A 19,611-nucleotide genomic window follows, 5' to 3' on the forward strand; every position below is an offset into this window, starting at 1 on the left:
CAATCATTTGATTTTTATTAATTATTTTAACCAATAAAATAATTTATTTTATTATCAATTATGATTTTTAATATTTATACAGTAGTGAAAGAAAAAAAAATCAGTTAATTGATGCATTTTTCCATTAACTGATGATAAAAAAAAAAATAGATCAAAAGAGATCCACGCTTACTCCGGCGAATAGACCCACTAATGTCCTCGCTAACGGAATCTCCAAAACGCTTCACTGAACCCAAAAAACATACGATCTTACGCCTGATTTTTAACACTGACACATAATCATCCCCACGTCACCGAAACAGACGTGTCTGACATTTCAAACATATTTAAATGGTTTTAGCGTTCTAATTCTTCAGTCAAGAAAAATGGTGCTCATGACATTGATAGCGAGGGTTGCTGACGCCCTTCCACTAGCGGCGTCCATGCAGGAAGATGAGCAGGTAAAACTAAATCGAGTAAAGTTAAGTAGCAGCAGAGATACGCATGTAAATGCTATATATGTCTCTGGCAGCAGTGATCTGATCGATATATTCAAGGAGGCCTCCGGAATGTGTTACTGCACACACAGTAATGCATTGAAAAATGTTCATCAACTACAGATGGACACCATAAGAAAACTTACAGACAATGTCAATATGAAATATTTAACCGACAGATCTAGATCAATCACAGCGGCTTGTGTAGAAAAGAAAATTGTTAAAAAAAGTGGGTACCTTAGAGGAAAAAATAATAAGGGTGGATGCCATCTTGGATACCGCCTCACTTCATCAGCTGATTTCTCATTTGAAATGGTATACTATAGAAACTTGCGCCAATTCATATTCCTTTACTAATGATTCTTCTTAAATACCCCACCTTCAGTTTAATTCTTTTTAAGTTTACATCAAAATTTTTATCTTTTTCTCGCGTAAACTAAACATTAATGGTGTTCCAATCATCGATTATAACCAAAAATCAGTCGATTGTTACCACATTTTAAGTGCTCAATCATAAAACGTTTCATTCTGATTAATTGATTGAGGTTTTTTCCCTTTCAACCAGCGCATATCATAAACAGACGCGAGCTATCTAAACCCTGAAAAGGCACATGGTCTGAAAATGGTTGACAGACATGGACATGTTAGACGAGCTCCATATCCTTACCCAAGAAATAAAGCTCATGCATTCTCAAATTTGGACGCATTTAGATATCATGATAATTAATGTTGGATTGCCTACTAAAGAAAATCTTTTGAATACAACATTTTTATGGTTAGTAATATATAAATAGTGCCTGTTTGGGAGGGTAACAGTTGAAATTGACACCCCGAGAAAACCATTGTCAACCGACGCGAAGCGGAGGTTGACAATGGTTTTCGAGGGGTGTCAATTTCAACTGTTATCCTCCCAAACAGGCACTATTTATTTTGTTATACTGAATGTCTTTTTTAAAATTTTTAAGAAAATTTTACTGCTTTTATATAGGAATAACGTGAATTCTACAGCGAACCGTACGCGCATAATTTTCGCGCATGTAACATTTTTTAATGTTACCCGTTGCCAAGTGCGTTGCTAACGCTGAGGGTAATAGTAAATATTATTAACTGTGTCTTAACCAATCAGATTTCAGTATTTAACATGAAAGTATAACAAATTAAGATATGAAAGGCGTAGTAACAAGTCTGCAAATTGTAACTTGTTTATTTACATTTACTTAGCACTAAACTATAAAATATAAAAATCTCTGATTATAATCGAGATTTAGTTAGTTGCAGGATCTGATTATCGATTATGAAAATCTCATCGATTCCCATCACTATAGTCTGTCCCAAGTTATTGCTTCCATCAATTTTTGATGATTTTTAATAAAAATACACATACCTGTGAAAGAAATATAGTTGAAATCAATGAAATAAAAAATATCCAAGATATCCTCATTAATAGAATATCTCTTTTCACTCATAAAATTTCACAGGAACGAAAACAAATTTAGTACGGAAATTTATAATGGGAAATGCAATTTACATCTTTTCTCCATTTGGAAGTACTCGGGACACCTCACGCAATTTTTCAACGTTATCATCAGGGCTTATAAATGGCTGATGCAATGCAAAATCCCGTAGACTTCCTATTTTGGGATGTGTATTGAAACCTGAAGCGGGAGATGGGGTGTTTCAAAACTGATAATCTGGACATTTTTCATATTTATGGATGAACGTAGTTTGAGCACAAAGTTATTTATTATCATCGAAATATCAAGCGAAAAGTGGTGGAAGCAAAAACTCGGACAGAGTATAGTAAACATCCAAAATTGTCAACTCCTTGGCTTTTCCCGTAACCAATTGTATGACTGAGATCCCATATGCCTTAATTACTTCTGCTTTCTGCAGAAGCCAGGGAGTTGTCGTTTTTGAATGTTTTTGCAAGAAATCAACAAGTCTATTAATGTTTGTGTAAAAAAAAGAATTAAACTGGAGGTGATAGCTCTAAGAAAAATCATTTTTAAAGGAATACAAATTGGCGCATATGTCTAGTTAAACAATTTAAATGAGAAATTAGCAAATGAAGCGAGGCAGTATCCAAGATGGTGTCCTTCCTTGTTAATTTTCCTCCAAGGTACTCACTTTTTTAACAATGTTTTCCTTTCTACATAAGCCCCTGTGGATCAATGTAGTGGTTTGTTTTACACTGAAACAGCAGGTTACATGTTACCCAAAGTTTAATATGCTTTATGGTCTGACCGTGTGAAATACAACATACAATAAGCTTTCATTGTAATGGCATTGTAATTAGGTCCAGTACAATTTCTTGATTTAGCTATATAGTGTGAATAAGCTATATAGCTTTTTGAAGCTATTCAGAATAGTTTGATAAAGCTATTTATTTGTAGTTTTCAAAGAAAATGTTTATAATAAGAAATAGACAAAAATTACACATTTTCCTTGCAACTCATATTCACACCATTGACCATTAAAAAAGTAACCCTAAAGTTAGTTTTAAATTTTGCAGGTTTTTAAACACTTTTAAGCAAAAAATATATTTCCATTGTTTGGGTTTCTCTTAACCACTTTGTGTGCATTGAAGTGTGGATTAGAATGATTTCTTTTCATTGTGTTGAATTATTACCAATTATCTGATTTACCATAACCGACCTCCTTTTTATTTTATTCAAGAGGTAACTGCATAGCTAAATCAAGTTACTTTGAGTAGCTTAATAAAGCTATATAGCTTATTCAAGCTAAATAGCTAAATCAAGAGATTGTACTGGACCTACTTATGGCATATTCATTATAAATTCATATAGACTTTTTTCAACAACAAAAATAGGAAGGAGCTTTCTGGTTTCACTTATAAAACAAGGGCGAAAATAGAAATAACAAAATGAGTAGGATTTCCGAAATGCCTGTTGAAAAAACCAAAATGCCCATCCATAATACAGAAATATGCCCTTTTTATGCAAGGCTTTGTAACAAAATTAAATGACTCTTATGTCAATTGACAAATTTTTGATGTCCTAACAGCTATTTATGCAATTGTAGCAATTTTTTTCACATGTATATGTACATTAAATGAAGAACAATAACTTTAGCATTTCCACCTGTATCTGAATTAATTAACAGTTATTTTTCCCCCAAGATGGCTAACATATATAGCATTATATCATTGCTCTATAAAATCATTGGAGTCCCCCATTTCAAATCTTCACTTATACTTTATAAAAACACCATTTGTTTAATAGGATAGAAATTATAAGGATTTATATATACACTTATTTAAATGGAGAGTGCCATTTGATAGAACGATAATATTTAGGAATACCGAATGCAGTAAATTACACCTATTATGGCGTAATAATCTTTGGACAGTTTTGTATTTTGGAAGGCCATTTGTGTGTTTTCAAAGGACACTTGGAGCCTTGGGCAAATCGGGGTCATTTCAGTAATTTTACATACTGCACACAAGAGTAAAGAGGACTTGCTTGTACCAGTACATGTAGGGAGAAAAAATTATTTTGTTACGTTTGTGATTTGTCTATATCAAACTTTTCTTATTGCTAAGGTAATTACATGTATAACAAAGAAAGTAATGAAATTTTAGTGAAGATTCAGCGTCAGTCATGATTATTTTGAACCTGATTTACTACATGTATATTTGGAATGACATTTTCAGTTAATATTATAACAAGCAATGGTGTCTCTAACATTTTAATTGTTAGCACTTCAACTCAAGTGAAAAATGTAGTATTAGAGTTATCTCCATTTATTGAGAACTGCTTACTGTTATATGACTATGGAGAGATTTAGGTCTTGTGATAATTTTTTTTCTCTGAACTATTATCACTTATGTACATGTAATGGGGTGTGGGAATATAGGTCAATGCATGAAATGATAGAGTTGCTTTTATCATCACTTGTTTATTTTTATTGAAACAGGAAATCAGTTAGAAACTCTTTCATTATAAAGAAGTGTTCATTTATGTAAAATCTAGTCTTTGCTTTAAACATAGGAAAATGCATGCATTCTTGAATAAAAGAAGCTGTTAGTACAGAATGCCCGGAGGTTAGAAAAAAATAGGGTATATATGCCAAGTTTTCTTTAGTTCTGATAGTCTCTGTCAAAAAATGTGCACTATCCCAAATAGAAATACTGTATTTTAGTATGCGAGTCCGTGTAGAATAGTTGAGTGTTCTTATACCCCTTCTCTGAAGGAGATGGGGGTATATTGTTTTACCCTTGTGTGTCCGTTTGTCTGTCTGTCCTTAACAACAATTTCTGTTGCATTTTCTCAGCAGCTATTCAATGCAGATGCTTTAAATTTTAACACACTATTTGTTAAGCATGCCATGTTGTAGGATATTATTTTTTACCAATCGGACGTCAACTTCCTGTTAAATGACGACTTCGTTTATTTTTAGCCTAAATTTTCAAACAAATTTTTGTTAAAGATTTCTCAGCAACTATTTATCGTAGATGCTTGAAATTTTAAGACACTATTAGTTCAGGTATGCCATATTGTGGGATATATTTTTGTACCAATCGGACATCAACTTCCTGTTAAAGGACGACTTATTTTTTTTTAGCCTAAATTTTCGAACAAATTTTCGTCAAAGATTCTCAGCAACTGTTGATGGTAGATGCTTGAAATTTAAACACACTATTTATCTAGGCATGCCATATTGTGGGATATATTTTTGTTCCAATCGAACGTCAACTTCCTGTTAAAGTCGACTTTTTATTTTGCATATTCACATTAAAGCAGGCGTATTACTAGTAACCATTGGCTCACAAATATCTTGTTATACATGTAGTTTTTTTATATTTTATACAAGCATATTACAGTATCTGTATGTTTGATGCAATGTAATGTTTATATATATATGTTCTTTAAAAGTTATGTAGCCACCCCCCTCCCCCTGGAGTATACTAATAAATTCTTTACATGCATCTAGTACACGACCCTATCTCTGGTGTTTTACAGCAAGGAAGAGACCTTATGGATTACCAGAATCAAGCCAAGCAGCTGTTCAGAAAACTCTCCCAAGACCCACAACCCCCAGCCCGCTGTAGTCTGGAGACGGGACCATTTATATTTCAGTAAGTACATTGTAAATGGGATATTCTAAAGACTCATTCTTGACTGAATGGTAAATACTTTTGACCAAAAGTGTTGTGGCTTTCAATCAGAGTTATCTGTAAAGAAACTGGTTAAATTGGAGCTATCAGTCTCATGATATATTGTCCAAGATTTTATATTTAAAAGACGGCCATATTTCTTTCATACTTATTACCAGTAATCATTTCCACAATTTTAGAGCATATGTATTGTAATCATTTCTTTACCTGTGTGTATCTGTATTTTAGTTACGTCATTGAGAGAGGTGTGTGTTTCCTAGTCCTGTGTGAACACTCTTTCTCCAAAAGACTGGCGTTTTCCTTCTTAGAAGATCTACAAACGGAGTTTACATCAAACTATGGACAAAAAGTAGACTCTGTGTCACGACCATATAGCTTTATAGAGTTTGGTAAGTTGCATCCACCTGTACCTACAACTGAACCTAAATTAAGAAAAGCCATTGATCACAGGCCACAATACTGGGGTATACTTTCAGATCTTAGTTTTTGTTGACTTAATCTTTTTTTTAAATTGTAAAATGTTGTAACAGTTATAATGTTGGTTCTTAATTGCACCTTCTAAAGTATTGAAGTAAAAATCTCTCTTAATTTTCAGACTCTTATATCAAAAAGTCGAGGAAGAATTACATGGACTCACGGGCCAGGAAGAACCTGTCGAACATTAACACTGAGTTACAAGACGTACACAGAATAATGGTCCAAAACATTGAAGATGTACTTGTGAGGGGCGAGTCATTATCTGGTAACACTGCTCTTGTTTTGAAGAAGATTGTTTATGATTGTCCTTCCTTATTGAGACAATTGGGGAAAGTTGAGGGGGGGGGGGTGTTTATGATGCACTTTAGAGTCCTTTTTTGTGTTCTAATAGAGGGAATAAACTTGAATGACTAAGAAGTTTCATTGAGTTCAATCATAGATTGATTCAAGCTGTAATATAGTCCCACACAATGAACAAGTTATAGATTGGGAATGTAATTCATTCCTTTATTCCAGATGAACATTTTTTTTTGTTAAAGAAGGTTTTGCAGCGTATCAACAGTAAGAAAATATAATAGGTCAATCACTATTCCTCTTGTTTTTCATGAAGAAGTGAATTTATTATTATTATAAAAAGCGCTTAATATAATAAAAATTACTCTAAAGCACTTAACAAAAAATAAGTGTATATGTACAATCACATTTCATGATTAAAATAGACCATTAACAGGCATAAAATATGATTAAAATAGATAAATCAGTAATAAGAATTAGAATAAGTTTTGTATGCTTTGAACAGAATCAATAGTCTTGTATGGTCAATATGCTCATGACATGGTGTCTTTACCTTTGGTTTTGTTATTTTTTGCAGCTCTGGACAGTAAGGCCAGTAATTTATCAGTCATTTCTCAGAAATACAGGAAGGACGCCCGCTACCTGAATCTGAGGTCCACGTACGCTAAAATAGCAGCTATTGTCATCGTGATCATCGTTCTGCTGCTCTTCCTGAGGTACACCATTTGGTGATCAGTAATCAGCACCAGTACTGAGAAGGCAGACATTGTGAGGACCTGGAATCAGTGCTGTGTCTTGTGATTGTTTATAAATAGAGATTTAGTTGAAGATGAGGCTGAGACTTTCTGGGAACAGGGAAGTTCATAAAAGGTGCTTTGTACAACTGGTATAAAAGAGGTTTTATGTGGATGCAGCTTGGAATAACACAAGGCAGGTTGCTTAAAAAACAGTCAATTCAAATTTGATTTCCTATCTGTGAGGCTTGGATAGTGAATACTGTGATACACTAAGACAGTGTTTTATAATCTATAAATGGTATTCAGTGTATTTGAAGTATTTCCATGTGTTCATTTTGTTAGTGTTTTTAAGGGTTCTTTGTGTGACAGTACTAGTGTTCATTTCACAACTCTTGTGTGCTCTTTAGTTTGATATGAGTTGATCTCATAATTTAAAAAAAAGAGCTCAATTTCTGTGGTAATTTTGACCAGGTCTTCCAAACCTTATGTAATGCTAAAAATTTGTGAATAAGAAATCTTTAACACATTTATCATAATCTGGGATAGTAAAAATCTGTAGCTTTAAAAATGTTTATTTTTTGGGGGGGGGGGGTTAGTTTCAAATACCGTATATAAGTTTCATAAATGTCCATGCCTGTGTTATAGAGGTTGTTAAGTGTAGTAGAAGTTATTTGTGTTCATAAATTGACGTGAAAGCATGTCCTGTTATTTAATATGAACTATAAATGAAAACATGTATGTTTGTTTTTAACAGGACAATTTTCATTAATTTTTTTTCATGAAATCTGAAATAAAAAAGTAATTAATTCAGATTTTCAAAATACAAAAATACATGTATTATACAAAGCTTGTGTTTATGCATGTAATTTGCAGACAATGGATGTGTATTTATTTTTTACACAGGTTCTTTATTAGACATGACCTGTGCAGTGTATGTATGTGTAGATGTGAGCATGTGAGTGGTGAGTGTGCATCTTCATGATTTGTTGAATACCTTTAATTTGTTATGGCATAATGGAATAAACTGATTTTTCATTCTCATGAAATGAGATTTTTTTTTGGAATTATGGAGAGAAAAAATGTTCACTTTTTAGCTCACCTGAGCCAAAGGCACAGGTGAGCTTTTCTGATGCAAATTTGTCTGTTGTCTGTTGTAGTCATCAAAAACTTTTCAAATTTTCATCTTCTTCTCCAGAACCACTGGGCAACCAAAACCAAACTTTGCACAAAGCATCCTTGAAGGAAGGGCTTTCAAGTTTGTTCAAAAGAAGGGTCATAACCTCTTCAAAGGATAATCAGGAGAGAGTAAAGATAGGGTTGGATGTTTTAAAAATCTTCTTCTCCAGAACCACTACAAATTTTAACCAGAAGGACGAGTTCCTCTTCACAGGGGAGATATTCAGGAAAGATTGAAGATATGGTTGGTTGGTTTTAAAAAATCTTTTTCTCTAGAACCACAAGGCTAATTTAATCAAACTTGGCACAAAGCATCTTAGAGGAAGGGCTGTCAAGTTTGTTAAAATGAAGGACCAGTTCCCCTTCAAAGGGGAGATAACTACCAGTAATAAAGAGTGAAGAGAAATTCTTCTCCAGAACCAAATAGCCAGTAATAACATTAACAATAGCTTTCTGATATATGGTAGATTAAATTTGTACAAATAATGATCCAAGGGCATCAGGAAGAGGCCCCAACAGGGCTAACATTCATAAAATAAATAAATAGAAAACAACATTTTATAATAAAACAAATGAAAAGCTGTCAATGTGACAGCAAATCAAGTTTTCTTTTATGTGAACTATATACATAACCCATGTCAACCCTTAATTGATAAACACTACCTACCATATCCAGTGAAATGGAGCACCCTATTTTGCCAAAAAATAACAATTTTCAAAAGCTGGTATTTTTTTCATAAATTATCAGGAATCAAAATCCTAGCAATATGCACACCTCTGATATATGTACAATTGATCCGTAAAAGAACAACCTCCTATCTTGAAAACTGCAGGAGGAGTTATCCGTACAATGAGGGTACCCTTTTGGCAGCCGTCCGCGCGCCATTTACACCATTTTAATAACCGGATTTTTCCGTTGGAAAACCCGGTTAAAAATAATTCTTCTGAAGAATCAAAAACTATTATTTGTGAAAGTAGATTAGATTAAAGGTAAAATAATAAATTCTAAGTTTATAGATATTGCTTTTATACCTGTGTGTTAGAATGAGGCGATTGGGGGTTGAATTATAGGATTATACATGTAAATAAAAGAAATTCTTCTGAAGCAAACAACTAGTAGCTGGGGGTGACAGATGAGGAAACAAAGCTTAAGATATTTAACAGAGTTTTCCAAAGGACATATTTGGGGAATTGTTTACAAAATAATGTTGCAAGTTAAATTTTCTCAAGTTGAATGTTTCTTTTTGGTAGGTGCTCAGAGTAATAGAATTGAATTAAATTAAAGTGAATAAGCTGGCATAATTTTGTTAAGATGTTGTTGATGGCTTGAAATAAGCGAAAACAAAAAGATTGACACTGAGCACTGAAAGTCAATTGTTTGTATTAGATTGGATTGCCTGTCTTTCATTCCAAACGCTGCCGCTTACTGAGTTATCACCAATGTTATTCAGGTGAGCGATGTGGCTCCTGGGCCTCTTGTTTCTTCCGTTGATCAAAGGTTCCCACTCGCAGATGCTGGAACATTTGATCTACTTAACAGATTTCCACAGGTGCCAGGTGATCAGGGTAATAGGGAACATCTTAAATTTAATCAAAGTGATTAAAGTGAGAATGGGATAAAGGTATAAAATAAAATGCTTTCTTTGGTGATCATGCGAGTTATGAAGGTAGCGATCATTGCAGAAAAAATTGATTTACCCGCTAACGCGGGTTATGTATTTTTTATGCAATGTCGCCACCTTCATATCCCGCATGAATCATCAAAGAAAGCATTTTATTGTTTAAACGGAGTTAGTATATTTGGACAATAAAATGCTTTCTTTGGTGATTCATTCAAAATAGGAAGGTAACGACACTGTAGAAAAAATACAGCGGGTTATGTAAATTTTTTCTGCAACGATCGCTACATTCATAACTCGTATGAATCATCAAAGAAAGCGTTTTATTGTTTATATTAACATCTTTCTTTTAGCTAATTAATATAATATATTGATAATGAAAAGTTAGTAAAATTCACTAAATTACTGTTAATGTACGTAAGTACGTTAGCTGTGAGAAACAGCGAAATCGTCTCCTGTGAGACTTTGAGTTTGACATCATCTTGATTATTTCGTGCAGTTTGTGATTTTTCTTAGGTCACTGTAGGTCTCGACCAATCGATAAAGAGGGCGTGCCATTTTCATATAAATGGGATGTGTAGATTTCAGTCAGGCTGTTTATGTTTTCGTAAGAAATAGAGGGAATCATACTTGATAGATGTAAATATTTGTGTATATTGGAGGGTAAGGGAGTTTTGAAAAAAAAAACCAGCAACAACCAAAAAAAACAACATTACCAGACTTTCCCCTTTTTAATAAAGCCCATCAACACCAGGTGTGTGTTTTTCAGGTCCCTGTTGACTGTACGATGTATATATACTTCAATGGATGAAAGCCATTCAACACTCACTTCAGATTCAGATTTTTTTTAATGACCAAGAACTTAAGTTGTTAAAAATAGAACATAGTTTGAAATAATACCTACTTGACTGAAGATATATCCGTACTAGAAAGGTGAATTGTTGCCATCATATCAAAGCTATCCATTCCAGTTTATAATGAAACATCAAAGATTTAATCTTACGATTTTTCTCGGATCTAGCTTTATATACACAAAATATTCGATGACATCTCTATGATTGCAATCATTGCATTATGATGCGCATTTTACAAAAAATCAAATCGATGACATTAAGGTTTATTCCTGAAAGAAGCAAATTTGTTGTAATGTTACAAATTGTAAATTTTGTATTAACACTCGGGAAATTCCAAATTTACGATATGACTTATGAATAAAAAAATGTTTCTTTATAAAACAATTTACTACCTTTCACGTCGAAAATGGTTTAGTCTGTTTTAGTTCTATCTTTTGCTGGTCTAATTTGAAATAAAAGTTCATGGCAGATAAATAATTGTAAAATTCTGTCAATAATTATTTTCAATATTCTGTAAAATGCAGCTCAGAGAGAGAGAGAGAGAGAGAGAGAGAGAGAGAGAGGGGGGTGAATCACAATTACAATCACAAAATTATAAATCCTTGCTGTTGAAGTTCGTGATAATACTGACGGAATAGTCAGCAGATACTTCTTTCGTGCATCCGTTCGCTTTATTCACGAGGGTAGGACTAATGTACTAACAGAGCTATGATATAATTCTGTGCTCAAATTGTTAAATCGAACTAAAACTTATAAACTTAATACAGGATCTCATAGAGAAGAGATATAAATTAATGGTGATGCCTCTTTGTTTTCCGAAAAGAAGCTTGAAACCCACAACGTTTTGGGTTTGTCATTACACATTCACTGTGTTTTATGTGATCTAATTTCCCTGTCTTACGGCCCCAAGACTGTTTACAAAGAGGTTAAAATTTTCTTCCGGGTTCGGATTTGTCAGTTGCGATGCACTACATTTGGATTTATATCTCTCTGTTATAACTCCTCTAGATTTTTCATTTATTAATCAACCCACTGCCGTTACCCGTTTCACACCACCGTGAATTTTAACAAGACTTTGTTGTTGTTGTTTTTTTTAAATGAAACTGGATATACAAGTTCACTCGGCATTTAACAGGGGTAAGTACACAAGTTTGTCTCTGTGTTTTTATCAGTCTCGCTTGCTAACGATATGTCATTCGGAAAGACAACTGATGTAATCAAATCGAAAGAGACGGCTCTCAAAATGAATTTTGATTTGTTCCATATATATTCTCAAACTTGTTAAATATACTAGCTTACATGTATCACATGACTTCTTCCTAATACTTAAATGACCTACATAACAATCGCCGTATGGGATATGAATATTCAAAGTTTGTTGTAGACATTTAACACGGGTTTATCAGCTAATCCCTTCCATTTGTTTCAATCGAATGTGGTATGACGTTGACAATCGATCAAACGGGAGTGGGTGGGTGGGTGTCAGGTATGTGCATTCCCACCCCCCTTTTCATATTGATATTCTTATATATGTTGAATAGGAAATACATGTACTTCTGAGGCTAATTTTTATCTTTGATGTCTATTTGATTTTATTTTATCGTGATAAAAGTGAAGAACAAGATGACTGGAAGACTGTCGGATTTCCTAGCAACTGATAAATCCGTCGTTGTGTAGATGTTCAAGTACATCTATATATGTCTATATATATAGTCACTTGAATACAAAGGATCAATGAAAATGGAAAACTTCTGTATTTCGTTTGCAGTTTTTTATTATTGAGGTTTCTCGAGAGGTTTTTCTTTGCCCTGAATGACAGAAGATCTCAACCATGATTTGTTTATTTCCAATTTTAAGTTTTCACAAATGGAACGTAAGAATATATATAGGAGTACTTGGATGAATCTGCTAACCAAACTACATGTATGAGCCTTTCTTGTAGACTAATTTATTTAATAAAATGTATGTTATATAGTCATAAAAAGAACCAGATTTTATGAAGGTGGTCTTATGTAATACCGTAAAAAGAAGGCCCCAAACGGTACCGAAATATATAAAATTTCACCCGTGGTAAGATCAATTGTATCATATTATACAGTTTATGAAGGGATATATACAAACACCGTTCAAAACCCTTCTGTTAACACTCGAGCCTGGTCATATCTATTACATATTTTTCATAAATGCAGTGCATTAAATTCAAGGACACTCCTATTTCAATGGAGGAACAGATAGTACTTGTCGTCCCGGCATACGTATTTCGTAAAATAAGGAAACTGACATTGCTTCCTTCCGACCAATTGACAGGGCCAGCAAAATAAATTGTGAGGGACTCATTATCTACAGTCGCAATGGTTAACATACCACTCGCGATGTGTACATAATCATTTATATATAGTGTCAAATTCTAATAATCATACTTTTTGAAACAAGACGTACATTTAACATACCGGTATATAAATCAGATCGCATCGTGTGGTTTTAGCGATATCAATTACATGTACATGTATACGTGGTATTGAATTGTCTGTGTCTTAAATTATAGACATCAGTCTGACTTAAAGGAATCGTCATGGGTTTTTCCCATTACATTGCTATATTTATTTTCAACGACATTAAACATCCTGTCATGTCTAGAATAGTGAACATCATAATGCATATAGATAAATTACAGTCATGTAATGAAAATCAGTAACTGAAACAAGAAGGTATACTAAAAGCGGCTGATTTCAATGCTTATATAATGAAAATTCATTAAACATTGAAATACTACCTCTTCGGTACTTATAAAAGTAGAAATATTTTTTTATATTTTGGGTGCGTACTAAAAATACAATGAATTTATTTAGGAATGTTATGGAATGTACTATCACTTTTATTTTCATAACATTAATTATGTTATAAATTATATCCTTAATCCTTTTAGAGGGTCTAAATCTGTATTGCCTATTTCCAATCTGTTTGTGTTTACCAAATATGTTTATCAAATTGAAAAACATCATCAGGAAATTCATGTCGATTAATCTTGACCTTTATACCTATTTTTGCAGAGTCATGTTCTGAACTATGGCAGCCCTAGCGATGAGTGGAGCACCTCCGCCATTACCCAGCAGGGACGGGCGACCTCCCTCCAACACCCTCCCCCGTAGGGCCTCGGCACACGCTCCCTCCCGTACACAATCACAGATCTCGTCCCCCAGGCATCGTCGACCGTCTGAAGATGAACTCCCTCCCCCACCCCCACGGAGCAGAAATGACCCCCTCCCACCGGTTCCCCCATCGATTCAAAGTTTGCCCCGACAGGACGATTTGCCGCCACCCCCACCCAGGGGTAAACAAGACCCGCTTCCGCCCCCACCCCCGTCCATTGGGACTCTGCCCCATCCTAGGGGAAACCAACAGAAACAAAGTTCTCAATATACATCACAAACTTTACCCAGAAACGCTCGAAGTGACACAAATCTTCAGTCCACAGCAGAGAAGGCGGCCCCGCGACTCCCACCCCGGCGGAATGCGTCCCTCCACGGCGGTCACGCCCCTAGTGTGCATAACCACGTGACAAATGGCTCCATCCCACAACGCATATTAGAGAATTTTGGTATGTACTTTGTTTTAGAGACCTTTATGTTTATAGAGAAAAATCGAATTATTGTAAACAGATATAATAATTTACCTTTTTAGCTCACCTGAGCTGAAAGCTCAAGTGAACTTTTCTGATCACTTTTTGTCCGTCGCCCGTCTTTCCGTCTGTCTGTCTGTCCGTCCGTCCGTCCGTCTGTAAACTTTTCACATTTTAAACTTCTTCTCTAAAACCGCTTCGCCAATTTCAACCAAATTTGGCACAAAGCATCCCTATAGAAAGGTGATTATAAATTGCAGAAATGAAAGACCGATCTTTATTTAAAACGGTGAAAACCTCGAAACCGTAGAAAAAGGGGGTGCATTTTAAAAAATCTTCTTCTCAAGAACTATTGAGTCAAATTCAACGTAATTTTGCAAAAATAATCCATATGGAAAGGAAAACATAAATTGCAAAAATTATTGGCGAACTCTGTTTCAATTTTGAGTAATTAACGAAAATAAAAAATAAAGAGATAATCGCTGTCAATCAGTTTATAAATTCGGGTTTGGTATTCCATATCGAAAACGAAAGTTCATTCTGTAAGGCAGCCAAGTTTGAATGTTGACGCATGGCAAACGAGTCAAACTGACAAAGATGTATTTGCTTGTTGTGCAACAGTTTACATGCGAAGGGATACTTGAAACGTGCTAAATATATTTGGGCCAATTTCGTGAAGTCAATTGAGATTCAATCTTTCGACCTTTTCACTCATGACCGTGGTTTTACGTTGTTTTGAATTTCGTTTATGCTTTTTAACTTGAGAGGAAATATTGCCTGTATTTTGGGATTTTTATGTATCGAATCAAATATAGACTTCGGTAAATCAGGCAGTTAATATTTAACCTGCGCAAAATTTGCATAATCTGATGCACAAACAGCATATCATATTATAAATACTATACATTTTATTGGTAATTCGGTATGATCTCTACGTTATGGTTGATTATAATGCAACGTGTTTTGTTAAGATGCTCTGCATTTTCAGTCTAAACGGAGATTGTTTTTGCTGTTAGAAATATATAGGTATATGTATATTATGAAAAATAAATTGTGCTCTTTCTTTGTTTTAGTGTATGTTTCTTCTGTTTTAATTGTTTATTTACAATTTTCTTTTTACTAATCATTTTCAGCTGATTCAAGTTTCGAATTATAAGCAAGATACAGAGCTTTGGTCCCAGAACTGAGGCCATGCTTTTGTTCATTCTGAATAGGAAATACCAAATTTAAAAATCTTAAGTTGAATGTAATTAACTCTTGTGAACAAAATATTGACTCAAACCAAGCAGAATTGTGAGTTCTGTATCTTGCTTATAATTCTACGATTGACGCTGAAATTTTGATTTATCACTAGAAATGTCTCACTAAACGTTAAGTACTTGTACATAAAAATTAAAAGGATGATATACTATAACAACTTTTTGGGGCCCTCTTCTTATACGATGACTCTACACCAACGTTGATTGTTTTTCAGACACAATTAAATTAAAATTACCTCTTTAAAACAGTTTAAAATATTACTGTTACGGGGATAAATCTATTATCGCTATTCTTAAGAAAAAATTACAGCGGAAAATCATCTTGATTTGTAGCCATTTTTAACGTTATTCTTTAACATATTACATGACAACATTTTTCATTCGAGTGTATTCATCGATCAAGTGAGTAAGGTTATAAAACGTAGCACGAGTTCACGCCTAGTAAACAACAATCGTTTATAATGTGGAAGACCAATTAAATATTTGAATGTTTTTAATTTGAGCACCTTGAGGTACAATTTTCCTCTTTCACATATAGGAATCTTTTTTAATAAAATACAATAACTAGCTAGTACAATGTAGTTGAAGATGAATATGTACCTTTGTGCATATGCACATATATAATTTGATCGTTTTATAAAGTGAGGGGGCAGAACTAAAATATAGAGAATTGGAAGTTAAGAGTGTACCCCTACCAAAATTTTGTTTTCTATCTTGCATAGGATCTAATTTTTGGTAAAAATGGTATTTCATAAGGGTATAATGTCATAGATTAAGTGTAGGAAAATAAGTGTAAAATTTGGATACAGTTTATTTTATGGTATTTTTTTTTCTACCGATGCACAATATCCTTTGAACACCCATATAAAGCCATTGTTGCTTGTTGCTCAGGTGAGCGATGTGGCCCTATGGGCCTCTTGTTTTACGATACTAATATTTGTACATTACAACATACCGCTTATTTTTACGATCAATTTGAACTCTTTCTTTCATAAAATTTAAAGCGATGGTTTCCTCTGAAGGTAATAATTATAAGTCAGCTTGAAAGCTTAAAACAAAACGCAAAAAGCAGCTTTAATTCTTGGTTAAAAGATGCAAAATCTTTTAAGGGGAAACTTACAACTTTCTTGTGTTTGTGATCAACATGCACTAGCTGTGTTGCAGCCTATAAATGAATACCTTTTTTATGCGCTTTTAAAGAAAATTTCGAATAATTTTTATCGCCAGCAATAACGTATAGAAGTACATTGTATTTCTTTTTCATTTAAAGTCATTTTCATTGGAGGGGAGTGGGTTTTTACTGTCTTTTGTATTTATGATATATTTTTTTAAAAGATTTAATATGTTATTGTCCTTCGTGAATAAAATTCCACCGTGTTTGCTTTTCATCCACTGTCTTTGCCTTTATTTCTATGTAGCTTTAGCCAATTTTTTGTGTATACTGTGTGTTGCATGCATTTGATTGAGGGAAATATTAATTTCAACTCCTAATTTGTAATGTTGTGTATATGGTGCCTCTAACACAACCAAAATTCAATATTTTGATCGTTGTTTTGACCCATAATTCGCATTTTACATAAAACTTTGATATCAGTTTTGAAAAAATGCACTCAATAAATCTTTTGAAAATAAGCATAATGTAAGCGCTGAATCTGATATCTGAACGTGCAATCTTGTTTCTTTGACCTGGGGACAGGGAAAATAACACAGATTAAATTCTGATTAAATAATTAGAAAATTAGTCTGAATATTGTGAGGTGATCAAATTCCTTTATTGTATATATCAATCTCTCGTGTCACGTGCTTGAGTCTTTACTTTAATATTTCAGATCTCGAGTCCCGGTTTCCGTTCCACGATGTTAACGAGCTTCCCCCACCCCCAGAATTCAAAGACGTCAAGAAAAAGTATTCAAGCCAGGGTAACAATATGTATAGTTTTTATACCTAACTCAGAAAAAAAAGACTAGCAATGAGTCATACTTGTGTTTCATGACGCCCATTCCAACATTGATTTACATATCATAGCACTATAAACGATTTTTTTTCACGGTGAAACTGTGCAGAACTGTAGCTCTACAAGAAATTCGGGTTGACAGGCCGTAGAGCTACTGTTCCATCCGTACAAAAAACTGTGTATTAGTTGCGCAGAGCTACAGTTCTGCAGCTAGGTGAAACACTAAAGGTAAACCACGATTCAACGATAACTCATACGAAATATACTGCCTGGGATACCATGCTTTCATTGCAGGCAGAATCTATTGGTTTACAATAGCATTATATATACAATGTAGGTACACCGATCTGTATTTGGATCTTTAAATCAACCATTTGATGCATGGTGATTTTTAATTCCATATTTCCCACTAAAAACCGATAAAATTCATTTGTTTACAATGCAAAAAACGACCCTTCATTTTGTGTTGACTTAAGGCCACTGATGAATAATGTACTGTATAAAAACCATGTACCTGTCCGACTTTCTACATTCTGTGAACGATTCGTCTCTTTTTTACCCTATCTTTCACATATTTTAGGAATAAGGAATCATTCTTTGAGTATTATGAGGTGATAATTTCGAAGGGCTAATGATAGATTTGACCACGCTCCGAGCGAAATTATCACCTCATAATATTCAAAGAATGATTCCTTACTACTTATATTTATATTATTTCCAATTTGACTATTTCAAATTTGCACACTTTAAAACATTATTTTAAAACGCGGCGCAGCCAATACCGTTTTCGATGAAGCTTACAGCTATAAGTTTTACGAAGTTATTGGGTTTTATGGTTCAAAATTGAGTTGTATTATATGTTATCACAGATATAAAGTTATTAACTGACAGCACGATTTCTTAACAATGTCAATGTCAAGGCTAAGAAACTTGCGAAGAACGTAACAATTGAATAGCCTCGACATTGTGAATACTATAATGATTTATATTTTACCGTTATTAAAGGCGACCTTTTTATATTCTTTTACCACATTTCATTTTCTGAATCATCTTAGAACATAAAATGACCAGATTTGAATCAATCCATCTTTTGCTGTTTCATTATAGCACTTTTAACATAACCATATCAATAAAATAAAATGAATCGTATTTGAGACAAGGACGTTTGTTTTGCTTCCATGTACGATGTTCATTGCAGTTGTTGAATATGAAAATTTCCGTTGCTTTATTCATGTCAATGCAGTTAAACTTTTTTCAGTTAAAAATAAAAAAAATGAACAAAATGCAAATGAGGACGATCTATTTCCCTATGTATTACATAATTTGACAAATTTTACAAAACTCGCGGAAATTTTTTTTTTATTTATCCAATTATTTAACTATTCATTTGTACCTGTATAATTGTGAATTTTTACAGAATTTGAAAGGCACAGAAGAAGAGGTGCCCCCAATCCCAACAACTGAACTGGATCCTAACCGAGAAAAGACATTCATTCTCTTCACCCATGTTGACAGGAAAAACAGTTACACTGCAAAACATGTGATCAGTGTTAAAACGAAAGTGAAAATCACAGCCATTAGTATGTCAATTTTATACGGAGTTTAGCATTGTGTAAAAACAGTTGTAAAAATGTGACGTGGTTTTATGTTTTATTTTATGTTAAGAATGGCTCAAAAGGTATGTGCTTCTCAAATTATTATGTTGTAGAATTACGCTATGCTTGACATTACAAGTTTACTACGTACGAGCTGTGAGTATCAGTGCGTTACTAAACTAAACAATGCTGATTTGAATGTAATTTGGTATTTTTCCCTTTTATGACAATATTTAATAAAATTAAAAACTATATCCAGAAGGTCAAATACCTCAGTTTTACTTGGTATTGTTACGTGAAAAAACAATGAATTTTACCCTAATTCATTTTGAATGTAAAATACGATGACAGAATCTTCACTACATGGCAAATATTAGAAATGATTGAGTTTAAATATGAAGAATTTAGACTTCA

The 19,611-nt window shown here is 33.6% G+C and overlaps 2 protein-coding genes across 3 annotated transcripts; both read left to right on the forward strand.

Annotated features, from left to right (window-relative positions):
- The first annotated feature begins 257 nt into the window (after positions 1-257).
- On the forward strand, positions 258-8,167 carry LOC105329842 (vesicle-trafficking protein SEC22b). Its single transcript, XM_011431307.4, has 5 exons — positions 258-440; positions 5,459-5,574; positions 5,842-6,002; positions 6,209-6,355; positions 6,962-8,167. The coding sequence occupies exons 1-5, from the start codon at positions 366-368 to the stop codon at positions 7,114-7,116; spliced, it is 654 nt and encodes a 217-aa protein (XP_011429609.2). The 5' UTR covers positions 258-365; the 3' UTR covers positions 7,117-8,167.
- Positions 8,168-11,514: 3,347 nt separating this feature from the next.
- LOC105329841 (WAS/WASL-interacting protein family member 1) lies at positions 11,515-19,451 on the forward strand. Of its 2 annotated transcripts, XM_034445838.2 has the most exons (5): positions 11,515-11,907; positions 13,821-14,368; positions 16,653-16,670; positions 17,478-17,567; positions 19,020-19,451. In XM_034445838.2, exons 2-5 carry the CDS (start codon positions 13,837-13,839, stop codon positions 19,064-19,066), a joined length of 687 nt encoding a protein of 228 aa, XP_034301729.1. In that variant the 5' UTR covers positions 11,515-11,907; positions 13,821-13,836; the 3' UTR covers positions 19,067-19,451. The 2 variants fall into 2 exon arrangements, with proteins under 2 accessions (XP_034301729.1, XP_034301730.1); XM_034445839.2 differs by lacking the exon at positions 16,653-16,670 and having other exon boundaries at positions 11,520-11,907.
- Positions 19,452-19,611: the final 160 nt, after the last annotated feature.

This window comes from Magallana gigas, chromosome 2 (genome assembly GCF_963853765.1).
Source record: "Magallana gigas chromosome 2, xbMagGiga1.1, whole genome shotgun sequence".
Taxonomy (NCBI): Eukaryota; Metazoa; Mollusca; class Bivalvia; order Ostreida; family Ostreidae; genus Magallana; species Magallana gigas.

What these genes read in the sequence shown, in the direction of transcription:
- LOC105329842 (XM_011431307.4), top strand. Translation starts at nt 366, where the DNA reads ATGGTGCTCATGACATTGATAGCGAGGGTTGCTGACGCCCTTCCACTA. An exon ending in ATATAGCTTTATAGAGTTTG is followed by an intron (nt 6,003 to 6,208) that starts GTAAGTTGCATC and finishes CTTAATTTTCAG; the next exon opens with ACTCTTATATCAAAAAGTCG. An exon ending in GAGGGGCGAGTCATTATCTG is followed by an intron (nt 6,356 to 6,961) that starts GTAACACTGCTC and finishes TATTTTTTGCAG; the next exon opens with CTCTGGACAGTAAGGCCAGT.
- LOC105329841 (XM_034445838.2), top strand. Translation starts at nt 13,837, where the DNA reads ATGGCAGCCCTAGCGATGAGTGGAGCACCTCCGCCATTACCCAGCAGG. An exon ending in GAAAAAGTATTCAAGCCAGG is followed by an intron (nt 17,568 to 19,019) that starts GTAACAATATGT and finishes GAATTTTTACAG; the next exon opens with AATTTGAAAGGCACAGAAGA.